This window comes from Myxine glutinosa, chromosome 11 (genome assembly GCF_964187855.1).
Source record: "Myxine glutinosa chromosome 11, kmMyxGlut1.1, whole genome shotgun sequence".
In the NCBI taxonomy this organism is placed as follows: domain Eukaryota; kingdom Metazoa; phylum Chordata; class Myxini; order Myxiniformes; family Myxinidae; genus Myxine; species Myxine glutinosa.
The window spans coordinates 94781620-94795402 of NC_136271.1; the positions used below are offsets into that span (position 1 = coordinate 94781620).

Genomic DNA, 13783 nt, shown 5'->3' on the forward strand with positions numbered 1-13783 from the left:
TTGTGGACTGACAAGTTATGACGCAACTTGGTGGATGGGTTTGGTAAGTGACAAGAACAAACCACCATACCTGATTAGATCTTGGTTCAGGTCCAAATCTAGATCTGACCTATCGGTGTGATACAAAGCATAAACTGTTCAGCATGACGGAGGTATTCTCTCTATCGAGTGACATTCTCGTTTAACATGCGACATCGGTTGTCTGTACGAATCCATAATCAAATTAGCTAGAAAAGGCTCAACATCATTTGTCTTTACAAATTTACAAATCCTGATTTTGCTGTAAATAAATAAATAAATAAAAACATTCCAGGAACTGATGAAGAAATTACCAAGAACTGTGACGTCAGGAGCCAGTCTGTGAAGGCGATGGCCTATTTCGGACCAGACCAATCTGTCTTGCAGAACTGGCATACACGGCCCTATTGTCCCGTCAGCCCCGGCGGTTAACACCGCTGGGTGACGAATGGCCGTAACGAGTTTAATTCCGAGGCGTGTATCCAAAACTATAGCGGTTGGTCCGTTGTGCACGGATGAAGGAACCAAAGTGCTTACCTGCACGGAGCTCACGGGGCTTATACTCAAACCCACAAACACAGAAACACGAAAAATGCCACAATAATAAATTTTATGAAAGTCAAGCACGGCAAAATTAAGGTTGAGGTAAAATAAATTATGTGGTGAGACATCTCCACTCAGACACGAAAACGCACAAGGGGAAAGGTGAAATAAAAATAAATGTTTTAAGCCGGCCGGAACTCGGCTTTGCTTACCCAATGGCCTCTAGGAGCCTGGTGGTCGTTGGAAGTCCGTGGGCCGAGCCTTGCCTGCATGCAGAGCAGCGCAGTTCCTCCTGGCAGAGGGTTCCAGAACATCTGGACCCAGGCTTGTTGGGAAGCTCCTGCAGCCTTCATGGGCCCCCGGGTCATTGAGGTCCCAGCCACACAAGGAGTATACGCTGCCTGTTGCGACAGCGCCCTCCAGGGGACAGCCGGCTCACCCGAGCCGCTCACCTACCTGAGGTCCCGAGAAGACCTGGCATGTGATGGGAACGATCGGGTGGGAACCACGGGTTTCACAAAGAACCCCTTCTGGTGGGCTGAGGTAGCACCTCTCTCGCCATAGAGAGAAATACATCCTCCCAAGGCAAGATGGCTTTATGCATCTTTGTCCAACCTTTAGAGGTTCATCCGTGAGTGCCATGGAGTGTTTTGACATCAGTTTGATTTTTTTTTTCATCTCTCTATAGTGCCTAAACCTTCATAGCTCTGCGAAAGGTACTATGAAATGATCGCCTTTAGTTTGTCTTTCTCGTCGCATTAAGGAACCTTTAATAATAATAATAATAATAATACATTTATTTTATACAGCGCTTTTCAAGAAACCCAAAGACGCTTTGACAGAGTACAAAAAACAAGTGCAAAAAGACAAAAATCAATAGGTAAATAATCAAAGCAAAAGGAAGGAGAAGGAGAAGAGATAGTCAGGGGTTAAATGCTGTGGGTTAAATGTTGAATGCAGTGTTGAACAGGTGGGTCTTGAGTGATGTTTTGAATGTGGTGAGTGAGGAGGAGTCTCTGATGTTGTGAGGTAGTGAGTTCCAGAGGGTGGGAGCAGCGATGGAGAAGGCCCTGTCCCCCCAGGATCTGAATTTGTTCCGGATGGGGGGGGGGGGGGGTCAGGAGGTTGGTACCAGCAGAGCGGAGGTTGCAGGTGGGAGCTCTTTAGTTTGTCTTTCCCAGATTCTCCTGTAGGGAAAAGTGGAGAACATGTTTCTGCCCTGAGACAAGTTCTGTAACTGAGCCACCCCTTTCCACAGAGCGTTGCTGCTGAACCACATGGCACAGGAGCATGCGTTCAGTGTGGGCCTTCCGGACAACATCGTCTCGTGCAGCCAGCTCCTGGATCTCCTGCAGAGCAAGCTCGACAAGTGAATTTTTTTTGGCGCCGTCGTCACATTAATATTCATTTGTTCACTGTTCAGTTGCCAATGTAGTGTAATTATTTTGTCATGCCGTGTAATTATTTTGGCACGCCATGTAATTATTTTGGCATGCCGTGCAATTATTTGTTGGCACGCCGTGTAATTACTATGGCATGGTGCGCAATAACGCGGGGCACGCCGTGTAATTACGCTGGCACACCGTGCAACTAAAGTGTCAGGCCGTGCAATTAGTTCGTCATGCCGTGGAATTATTTTGTCACGCCGTGTAATTATTCTGGCACGACAGGCAATTATTTTGTCATGTCGGTCAATTTTTTTGTCGTGCCGTGTAATTACTTTGTCGCGCCGTGTAATTATATTGTCACGGCGTGTAATTACTTTGGCACGCCGCGTAATTACTTTGGCATGCCGTGTAATTACTTTGGCATGCAGTGTAATTAATTTGTCATACCGTGTAATTATTTTGTCCCGTGCTGTAATTATTTCGGCACGCCGTGTAATTATTTTGTCATGACGCGCAATTACTTTGGCATGCCGTGTAATTATTTTGTCACCGTGTAATTATTTTGTCGCACCGTGTAATTAGTTTGTCACGCCCTGTAATTATCGCGGCATGACGTGTATTTGCCTTGGCGTGCCGTGTAGATACTTTGGTGTGCCGTGTAATTATTTTGTCACACCGGGTAATTATTTTGTCACGCCGTGTAATTATTTTGGCATGCCATGTAATTATTTTGTCACGCCGTGTAATTATTTTGTCACATCGCGCAATTACGGTGGCACGCCGTGTAATTATCGTGTCACGCCCGTGTAATTAGGTTGTCATGCCGTGTAATTATTTTGTCACGCCGTGTAATTATTGTGTCACGGCCTGTAATTATTTTGTCACGCCGTGTAATTAGTTTGTCACGCCATGTAATTATTTTGTCACGCCGTGTAATTATTGTGTCACGGCGTGTAATTAATTTGTCATGCCGTGTAATTACTTTGGCATGTCGTAATTATTAATGTCACGCCGTGTAATTAATGTCATGCTGTGTAATTATTTTGTTATCGAGAGAAACTGCATGCATATCGATTGCTCTTTATTGTGTCTTGAAGCATGATTGTTAAAGGTGGAGAACACTGTCCAAGTTCCGTATTTTGTCTGTCGCCTGTGCCCACACAATACTATATACTAAGGATCTACTTGGTGTGTTTCCTGGCAGCTTCCAGTGCCTTTACTGCGAGAAAATGTTCAAAGATAAAAGTACGCTGAACAGCCATATGCGTAAAAAGCAGCACCGAAGCATCAACCCCAGAAACAAGGACTACGACAAGTTCTACATCATTAACTACCTTGTACGTGTTTCCTGCCACCTTGGATTGTGGAGCTTGAATTTAAGTCCCTGCTGAGCTCTCGGTGATGTTGCTTCACCTAATCACAAGCTGGTACTTGTCGGGGTGAGGGAGCGGAGCGATAAGGTATCGACGAGACGCCAGTGGCCAGGTAGCACCGAGGGCTGAGTTTTAACCCAGTATGGAGAGGAAGAGTCGATTTGCCACCACCGCCATTTCCCGTGCCTTTCCCCTCTCGCGCTTCTTGGTCGGCGGCGATGCCTTCATGGTTTGTTAGATGAGGTCGTGGTTATGTGGGCCGGTTTGGACAAAGTGGTGGTTATCGGTTGAGGGGTTGTCGGGTCCGGGCGTTTAGCGTGTGTCTAATGTCTTCACGTGAAAATTATCATGAAACCAAAATAAAGCGTAACTAAAAATGTCTTTACGAAAAGTTAAGTGTTGTGTTATTATCGTGTATCTAAACTCTAAAGGGAATATTTAGAGACGGGAAGGACGAGTGGCAGTTGGGATTCGGCGCGCGATTCAAACGCCTTTTGGTACGCTATGGTGACTAACTCGCTCACGTACCATGGAGCTATTATACGACAACACGATGCACATAAGTAACAATTACCCCCGAAAAAAATGGAGAGTAAAAGGGGAAAAACCAATCCATTCGTACCATCGCATTGTATCACATTCCAACCGACTACACCAGGGAAAGGGAATATTCTGGTCTTATATTATGGAAATAACTACGCTGAGGGACCTGATGTTGGGTGCAATTACTTTTGTGGCCGCTTCACATAACCACAATAATACGTAATTATAGAGTAGGCTCATGCTGTCTCCACCTATCTGTCTCACCCTGAAACATGGAAATGCTCCTCGGAGAGAAAATAACTGAAGTAAAAGTTGCTTCAAATTAATCCAAATCTACGGGAAAATTGGATTTTTTCAATCAGACAAAAAACGAACCTGGAGGTGTATAGGCAACACGCTGCTGCCTTGATTGCCTTAAAAAAAACCAAAAAATTTAAAAAAACTGCTATTAAGAAATATATAACCTCACATTTTGAGCTCCTTCTACCAGCGCAAGAATAAATTGTTTCCTTTTTATTTTTTTATATCATGGTAATTTTACCACAGGCTTCTGCAAGTTATAGACATAAATTGGTAATAGTGAATACTGTACTTCCTTGAATTCCTTTATTTTTACTTTTTATTCAGTTAGTAGCCTGGTGTTGGGCTAGCGGCTAGGGTGCCGGCTTGGGATCCTACGATCCTGGGTTCGAATCCCGGTCGATCGCTGAATTAACGCCAGGGGGGTTGACTCAGCCTGTCATCCTTCCGAGGTCGGCTAATTGAGTACCAGTTCACTGGTAATTCCCTGTGTGTCGTAAAAAGGCGACAAACAGGGTTGGCGGCAGGAAGGGCATCCGGCCGTAAAACATTGCTTCAAAAAGGGGACCAAAAAACAACAACAACCACGGTCCCCGAAAAAGGCCAACCCCCGCTTTGCGGGGAAAAATGGCCTCTAAACGGTGGTTTTAGGAAGATGTGAGTGGTCAGATTTTGGAGACCGCATTTTGATTATCCATCCCAAGTTCCATGGGGACACAGAAGTTATCCATGGTGGAGAATGTATTTTGCTATAGAAAGCAGAGAGAGTATGCACATTACTCCCTCTGTGAAAGTCATTAATGAGCAATTTTGATTTTTTTTGTTGACTATCTGACAGCAAGGCTCCTGATACTTTCTTTGTTTAAAGAATCTGAGAATACAAATTATTTTTGCTTCCTTGCCTCGATTTAGCACCCACTCCCTCGGGATGGCCATAATGCAAAACCACCATACCTATTTTCCATCATGTCGCCGTGTGCAGGAGTTTGGAAAGAAATGGAAGGATGTGCTTTCAGAAGATGACCGGGGTACAAAGGACGAGGCAGATGAGTGAGTAAATGTGTTACAGATCATGAGCTTTGTGTGCTTGTGCTCCTTGACATATGATATATATCAGGGCAGGCTACAGCTTAAAGGTGTGCGCGCTCACTTTTGAGGGTTTGAATCCCGATCCACACCCGCTTTGGAGGGTTTGAATCCCAATCCACACCCGCTTTTGAGGGTTTGAATCCCGATCCACACCCGCTTTTGAGGGTTTGAATCCCGATCCACACCCGCTTTTGAGGGTTTGAATCCCGATCCACACCCGCTTTTGAGGGTTTGAATCCCGATCCACACCCGCTTTTGAGGGTTTGAATCCCGATCCACACCCGCTTTTGAGGGTTTGAATCGCGATCCACACCCGCTTTTGAGGGTTTGAATCCCGATCCACACCCGCTTTTGAGGGTTTGAATCTCGATCCACACCCGCTTTTGAGGGTTTGAATCCCGATCCACACCCGCTTTTGAGGGTTTGAATCCCGATCCACACCCGCTTTTGAGGGTTTGAATCCCGATCCACACCCGCTTTTGAGGGTTTGAATCCCGATCCACACCCGCTTTTGAGGGTTTGAATCCCGATCCACACCCGCTTTTGAGGGTTTGAATCCCGATCCACACCTGCTTTTGAGGGTTTGAATCCCGACCTAGCTATAATCGTCACCCTGGTGTTTCGCATGCAGGGCATCTTCATTGTATGCATCATCTATCATATGAACGTTAAACCAGAGGACCTGTCCGCCAGCACGGATCGCTGGTGGACGTTAAATATCCTACGGTGTATTTTGCGAAGAGTAGGCCTTATTGTCGACACCTGAAACAAATTACAAATCCCCACCACATTCATTTAAACGTCAGACCCGGTCAGCAGGTTCGTGAAAGACTCGAACTAAAGATGTTCCCAGGCCGCCACAAAAACATGGGAATAACTGGTGCCTTTGTTGTAGTTGTCATAGTAGTAGTACTCGAGTCATAACTATATAATATTACACAGTTTATCCCATCTTGTTTGTCCCGTGTACCCCGCCTCAGCCCTCTTCCTTCCACAGATCTCTTGATGTCCCTGTTCTCTACTGTTGTTGTGCTTCCCTTCCTCCTCCCCCTCCCCCTTCTTGTCCACCACTCCCTATATTATACTTTCTATGTGTTAGCTCTTACATGAGCCTCAGCCAAGTATGCAAAAAACCCAAAAAAGTTGAGGGTTCTGGAAGATCATGACGTGAAATGGAAGATGACCTGAGATGTGGTAAGCTTCAACTTTTAAGCAATGGAGCGAGACCCAGGGATGCAATTCCACAGGTGGGGAAGAGGGATGAAGGAATGCAGAAAAAGGGCCTGGACTTCAAAAGGTGGATAACGAGGGGGCTACTGGAAGAACATTCACCTTGGTAGAATTGGGTAGGGATAGACGGCTGAAAAGGGCTGCAAAACCGGATGTGAGGTGGTAGAAGATCCAAAGACCACCAACCATTGTTCGCCGATGGAACAGTGCGCCCTGTGCAACAGCCGCTTCATAGGTTGCACCGATGACTGAATTGAAGACATTTCTGTGTCTGAATGTAAGATCCAAATAACGGTGTCTAGAGAAATCAATATCCCATTTCTTTGATCTGAAAGACAAGAGATTCAAAGCGGAATTGTGAAAGATTGAGAACGCTGTCCTGCAATCGTGTGGAACCCATGTGCACCGAGGCTCAAGATCAGGTGACAACCAGGTGGTCGGTTTAGTTAAAACAGAACTTGCATGAATGATAAAACGGCCTTCGTTTAAATTCTTCTTCTTTTTGCCTATGCGAGAGCATTACCTTGTGAGAGCATGAGATGCTTTGCGCCCGTTTTCAAGGTGTGCCTGGCATGTTCTCTGTGCTGAAGTCATTGCCTAACTGCTGTTGTAGTGCGAGCCTTCATTGTCGTCATAGCGACAGTAGAAGCCGGATTGCTTTATCTGTGCAATGGGGAAATTACTTGCTTTTGCTTCCTCCTTCCATCGTTGCAGCGATTGGTCTGACTGGCAAGGATTTCCAGAGTGTGCCGTGTGTTTGTTCTGCGACGCCATGGCTGAAAGTACAGAGAAGCTTCACGAGCATATGCAGGTAATGCGGATAGCCACCCGACGCCCCTTCCCCTTCCCTACCGGCACGCCTCCACTCCCTCCTCCTACCCACATACCCCGCCCCCTCCCCACCCGACACCCCTCCCCCTTCCCTACCGGCACGGCTCCACTCCCTCCTCCTCCCAACATACCCCGCCCCCTCCCCAGCCGACACCCCTCCCTCTTCTATGCTGGCACGCCTCCACTCCCTCCTCCTACCCACATACCCCGCCCCCTCCCCACCCGACACCCCTCCCCCTTCCCTACCGGCACGCCTCCACTCCCTCCTCCTCCCAACATACCCCGCCCCCTCCCCAGCCGACACCCCTCCCTCTTCTATGCTGGCACGCCTCCACTCCCTCCTCCTACCCACATACCCCGCCCCCTCCCCACCCCTCCCCCTTCCATACTGGCACGCCTCCACTCCTTCCTCCTACCCACATACCCCGCCCCCTCCCCACCCCTCCCCCTTCCATACTGGCACGCCTCCACTCCCTCCTCCTACCCACATACCCCGCAGCCCTTTCCCCCCACCCATTATGTTCTCTACTCTTTCCCCACTTTTGCTCTTCTCTTCTATCCATCCCTAACTCCCCTCCTTCCTCCAACACCATCTTCCCTCTACTTTCAAGGAATATATTAAGACTTGGCACACATCTTGCTGTCGTAAGTTGAAGGTCAATCTGTGGTCAATGTCAGACTTCTGAGCTTTTTGTTCTTCCTCTCTGCTTCCCCAGTTGCTTGTAGTTTTGCACTTCTCAATTGTAAAGCATTGCACTTCAAAATAAATGTAGGTGTAGATACCCCACCTAATACAATGTTCCACTGCTGCTGGGAATATCCTGCATGTTGCTGGAGTCGCGCCTTCTTTGAAGATGTCACTTTGTGTACCTGGACGACAAAAGTCAAAAACAACTTTAGTGAGACATTGGATGTATAAGTTTACCTTCAGAAAGGTAGTTTCCCCACAAAAGGTTCTCCCACACCCCGTTTCCCCAGATCATACCACGGTAAACCACTCCTTTCCATAAACCAGTGTTAAATTGTGTCCTCCAGGAAATGCATGAGTTTGACCTGCCCCGACTGCGGCACGAGCTGGGCCTGAGCTTCTACCAACAGGTGAAGCTTGTGAACTTTATCCGGAGGGAGGTTTACCGTAAACGATGCTACGCCTGCAGTTCGAGTTTTTCAAACCGCAACGAACTGGTTACGCACATGACAAGCTCAGGGCACCTGGGATCTCCTCCCCTCTGCAAGGACTGGGATCAACCGCAGTGAGTATTGTCAGGAGGCCGAGGCTGTTGGAGACCAGCATACAGGACATTGTGGTGTGAGTAGTTGAATTGTGCATACAAATATGAATGATGAAAAATAGAAGACGCTCCACATCCGCAACACAACACCTTGAGTGGTTAACAACAACAAAAGCCTTTATTGTGAAATAATGATCCATAATAATCATAAATGCAATTGTGAATACCTCCACCAGGTACTACTTTCCAACATACGAGAACGACACGTTGCTTTATGGATTATCGGACAGCGAGGACGAGTCCCCGTCGGCCACAGGACCCAGTGCCGACAATGCGCCGTCCATCACCAAAGAAGATGGCGTCCCTGTGATCGCAGAAGACATTCCAAATCCTACAGATCTGCGTCAACAAAGCGTGCTCAACAACCTGTTAAAGAGCAGTAGCTAGAAGGCAAAGGTACTCGGTTTTGGGGATCCTTATACCAAAGGGAATACCATTCCCAAGCATAAGTACCGGTGATCCCAAACGAGCAAGTTTTACCTACCCACCATCCCCTAATATGAAATCCCAATACACCTGAAATCTTGAAACCAAGTCGTTGATCATTATTTGGCCTTTCAGATTTTACAGTTTTTAAACGATCGACATCTGTCACGTTTTTTGAAGACCCTCCAATTTCCAACTATTTGTGTGCATTTGCTGGAACGCGCTGCTTTTTAAAAACCTCAACGGTCGTCCGTTAAATCGAGCATTTCGCTGTTGGTAAAAATGAATGAAATAATTATGCTGAATATTTGCTCTCCTCGGTTTTGTTTTTGGAAAAAAGCCCCCAAAAAAACAAAAAAACAAAAAACTTTTTGGTCGATGCTGCAAAATTGATAAAATACTACATTTCAGAGCTGTAATGCCTCTTGCTTTACAAAACATATATTTGCAAGCAAAGTTCTGTGAATTATTAAACAATGCTCAACATCCTTCAAAATTCTTTGGAAGCATTTATTTTTCACGACTTCATATTCCTTGTGTCTCTCTGTGTCTTTGTGTCTGTCTCCGTGTCTGTTTCTATATCTCCCCAAGTGAGGCTCACAGAAGAGCGAGGTTCAATTGACAGTGGGGTAGTGGGAGTGACAGTTGGGCACAAGTGGTAAGGGGATAAAACAGGAACGGAAAGAAAGGAAACACCGAAACCAGCGAGTAAGAGAGTTGGGTTGGGAAGGGTCAATGGGTGTAAAGAAGATCATGGGTTCGGATGGGGGGTGACGTGAGGTGATGCATTGCTTGCTTTTGAAGTCTCGGAGGGAAGAGTGGGAAACAACAGCCTCTGGATAGCAGTTCCATAAATGGGGAGAAGCAAGGAAATCTGGATTTTGCTAATTTACCCAGAAGGGGTTACTGGTAGAACAAGTGCGTTGAGGTGGAGAGGGCAGGAGAAAAACATGGCCACGTCAACAATGTGATGCAATCGAGCAAAACGAGCAAAGATTTTCTGTTTCACACGTCCTTGACCTTTTTAATCGGTGCCATCCATTGAAATCGTGAGTGGTAAGCGACCAAGCATTGATGCGACTGAGGCTGAGCGAAGCGACGTGGAGGCCGTTTAGTCCTGGTACATCGAACCACCCTGCAACCCATGCCTACAGAAAACAGACTCTTTGGAACGCCAGGTGCATTTTCCATCCAATCATGTAACTTTAAGGATTCTCCATGGGTAGACACATCTCTGTTGAACGTTTTGTGTCAATCGCTCAAATGGTTGTAGAGAAAACTAATTTAAAAGAGAATAAAGGTGAGAAAGTGAGGGCCTCGGCCGACGTTCCTCAATTTGGTCAATGATGGTTGTTCATGCCCATTACGAGTGGATAGTGCGTAATTGTCATTTTGTTAAGAGTCAGGTCACCACATTTGAATGTCTAGTTAATGATCAATTTAATGATTTAATGTAACACCCTTTCTTATCATAACTAGAAGGTGTACTAAGTGGAACTCGTACCTCGGCCAGGCTGATTAGTTTACATTCTGTATCCCACTGAGACTGGATCTGAATTTGGGCCTAAACCAAAATCGAATCGGCTTATTCTTGTCACCTCACCAACTCATCTACCAAGTTTCTCCCAAATCCTCCCACAGCTTTTTCAGATATCGTGCTATACAGTATGTTGTTTTAGCCCTAAATGGTGAAGGTGAAGAATCACTTAAAAAATGATCACATCCAAATTGGGATCTTCACCAAAATCTAATCTATTCGGCCTTGTTACACACCCAACCTATCCACCAAATTTATTCCGAATCTGTCTACAACTTTTTGAGATATGCCGCACACAAACGGACAAACGGACAAACAACCACGCAGGGGTGAAAACATGACCATATTCAAAAAAATTCCATCTGAATAAATCTTCATTGATCATGACTTTTGAGGAAGTAAAACTTTCAGAGAATAAAGAAATAAACTTGGGTCCCAGGTTGTCTTCTTTTTTTTCTTTTCTTTTTTGAGAAATACAAGGCACTGTGTAGAAAGACCTTTTCTACTTTGATAATCATCAGGGTAATGTTCAGAGTCGGCGAAGAGTATAAAATCCCACCCCCATTATACAAGAATCCGTTTGCACCACGGAAATGTAACCTTCATGTATTTTTGACGAAGCGACCCACAAAGGTTGGCAGGAGGGGCATTCTGAGCAAGCCGAATGAGGTGGACATTTCGTGTTTATCGACCGCCGGTTAAAATAGGCCGCAGATGCAGATTCCGCATTGTGCTGGATATTAAGGTCACTTTATATTGAAGGAAAGAAATATCACCAAGACAGTTAAAAAGTGAAAGCAAAACTCCATCGCCAAACTAAAATCCACTTCGTGTGGCAACTGAAAATGGTAAAAAAAAAAGCTAAATAACTTTGCTCAAAATAATTGGGCTTGCCATTATGGAAATAGGACCCTCTCTGTCAACCTTCATGGATCAAGACCCACGGTGACGGGCAGTCACGCACGCACAAGCTTAATGCCGTGGCCTGTATCCAATATGGTGGGTGGGAACCATCGCAGCTTGAAACGGCGGCACCAGCGTGACCATAGATCGCACGGATTGTTACCATTGAAGCCATTATTCACAAAGCAGATGGTGCTCATGACATCCACAATGGGCCTCAAGGCCTGAGGAAAGTACGTGGCAACGGCCATCTCGTACTGTTCACGGCCAGGTAGCTGCAGCTTGTAGTCGGCCCACTTAGCCGACACGTTATATAAAGGGTTGATGCCATGAGTCTTCCAAACAAAGAAAACTTGGTCTTCGGTTTTGCTATTGTAGTCAACCCAGAGGCGTGTAAAGTCACCAGCTTGGGGCATGTCTGTCCCAACAGCCTCAGGATCGAGTGGACGGGAAAGAGTGGCGGCCTGCACAGCGACACAATAAGCCACCTGGCGTACGTCACGAACCCAGGTAGCACTGTTCTCGCAATCGAGGATAATCAACAGCCGAGAGCTGGAAGCGCCGTTACGATCAGCCCACCATTCCAGCAGCATTTCCATCTTCAGGCTTTCACCACCTAGGAAAAGTTGGCCTTGAAGTAAGCACACAATTTTATTTAACTGCATAAAGTATAAAAATTATTCATTCATGCTTTAATGGAGGTGAAACGATATCTTTACATCGTTATACGTACTTGTACCAAGTTCGACTTAATTCCCTTCAGCCGTTCCTAAGTTATCATGGTACCAAAAACCTATTACAGACTCTGACCTTTGACCTCTTGATGCTGAAATCTAATAAGTTCATCTTTGCATCATCATATATACACTTATCCCAAGTTTGGTTCAAATCCCATCCCTGGTTCACAAGTTAGTTTGGTGACAGGATTTTTACTTAGCGTGACCTTTACCTTTGACCTCTTGACCCCAAAATATAATCGGTTCATCTTATCATTATACATACCTGTACCAAGTTTGACTTGGATCACTTCAGCCATTCTTAAGTTATCACGGTAAAGAAAACCTATCATGAATGGATGGATAACCTGAAAACATAATACCTTTGGTGACTTCATCAAAGGAGGCTTTAAAAAGGTGAAGAGGGAGGAGGGACACCAGGTGATCAGGAAGGTGATTTTGTTTTATTTCTTTTTTTTTGTAATAAGGGTAAATAAGAATAGGAATGACCACTCTGTGGGTCACAACCTGCACCAGAATCCGGTAACGAGCCAATTGGGAAACACGCATTTAACATTAAAACATTAACTCAACATCTCTCACACATGACAACCTCCACCACAACTATATCAGAACGAGCTGATTTGTCACATGGTCACGGATTGCTTAACCCCAATAGGGGGCAGTTCAAAAATTACGTAACGCTATTTTTTAGGGAGCCGCATACCCAGGTAGGATATAATCGGCGGAGGCCTACAGGGCTCAGGTCTTAGGCCCACCAGAAAACCAAGATGGCGGCCATATTACTTTGTCTGGGTGCCACAGCCGTGGTGGGTGGAGTCAAGCAACAAGTGTGGGTGGAGTCCGACCAATGGGTGCATTTTTTTAAAAATCGACCCCCCCCAACAAGAGCCACAACAACAACCATGCGGAGCTCTTGTAGACCTACGACATGTCACAGGTAAAAATGTATCTGACGGAGAAAGATAGGTAGAGGATGAATATATAGGGCAGGCAAAACACAAGGTGGTGCAGGCTGGCTGCGTGTCCCACTGGATGACTCGAAAAGGTAATATAAAAGCAGAATAAAGAAGACACCTGGGATTGCCAAGTAAAGTAATGGACACGCCACCAAAGGTGGACGGAGGTTATGTTTTCAACCCCTGTTTGTTTGTTTGTCTGTCTGTGAGCAGGACATTTCAAAAGGTGGTGAACAGATTCAGAAGAAACTTGATGGGCAAGTTGGGTGTGTGACAAGGACGAATTGATGAGATTTTGGTGAAGATCCAGATCCGGACATAAGAAGTTTATAAGTGATTCTTCAACTTCGTCACTGAGGGCTGAAACAATATGTAGTACGACATCTCAAAACGTTGTGCACTGATCCGGATGAAACATGGTGGATGAGTTAAGTAGGTGACAAGAACAAGCCAATTAGATCTTGGCGGTCCGGATGCAGATCCGGCCTATCAGTGGGATACGACACGTAAACTGGTCACCTGGCGGAGGTATGCCCTCCAGCGAGTGCCGTTCTAGTTTGAATCAGCAATCGTAATGGGCAGACAACTGATTTGGGCAACATAACTTTGCTGTA

At 45.8% G+C, this 13783-nt stretch overlaps 2 protein-coding genes across 6 annotated transcripts in view; one reads left to right on the forward strand and one right to left on the reverse strand.

The window, feature by feature from the left end:
* ZNF277 (zinc finger protein 277) overlaps nt 1-9529 on the forward strand; it is a 61024-nt gene extending 51495 nt beyond the window's left edge. For all 3 annotated transcript variants that reach the window (XM_068131484.2, XM_078786874.1, XM_068131485.2), the window contains 6 exons: nt 1820-1930; nt 3154-3286; nt 5148-5215; nt 7199-7295; nt 8351-8568; nt 8784-9529. In XM_068131484.2, coding sequence (XP_067987585.2) covers nt 1820-1930; nt 3154-3286; nt 5148-5215; nt 7199-7295; nt 8351-8568; nt 8784-8994 — 838 coding nt within the window. In that variant the 3' untranslated portion in view covers nt 8995-9529. The remainder of the gene's footprint in view (nt 1-1819; nt 1931-3153; nt 3287-5147; nt 5216-7198; nt 7296-8350; nt 8569-8783) is intronic.
* TMEM168 (transmembrane protein 168) overlaps nt 8707-13783 on the reverse strand; it is a 38881-nt gene continuing 33804 nt past the window's right edge. For all 3 annotated transcript variants that reach the window (XM_068131479.2, XM_068131480.2, XM_068131482.2), the window contains one exon: nt 8707-12089. In XM_068131479.2, coding sequence (XP_067987580.2) covers nt 11527-12089 — 563 coding nt within the window. In that variant the 3' untranslated portion in view covers nt 8707-11526. The remainder of the gene's footprint in view (nt 12090-13783) is intronic.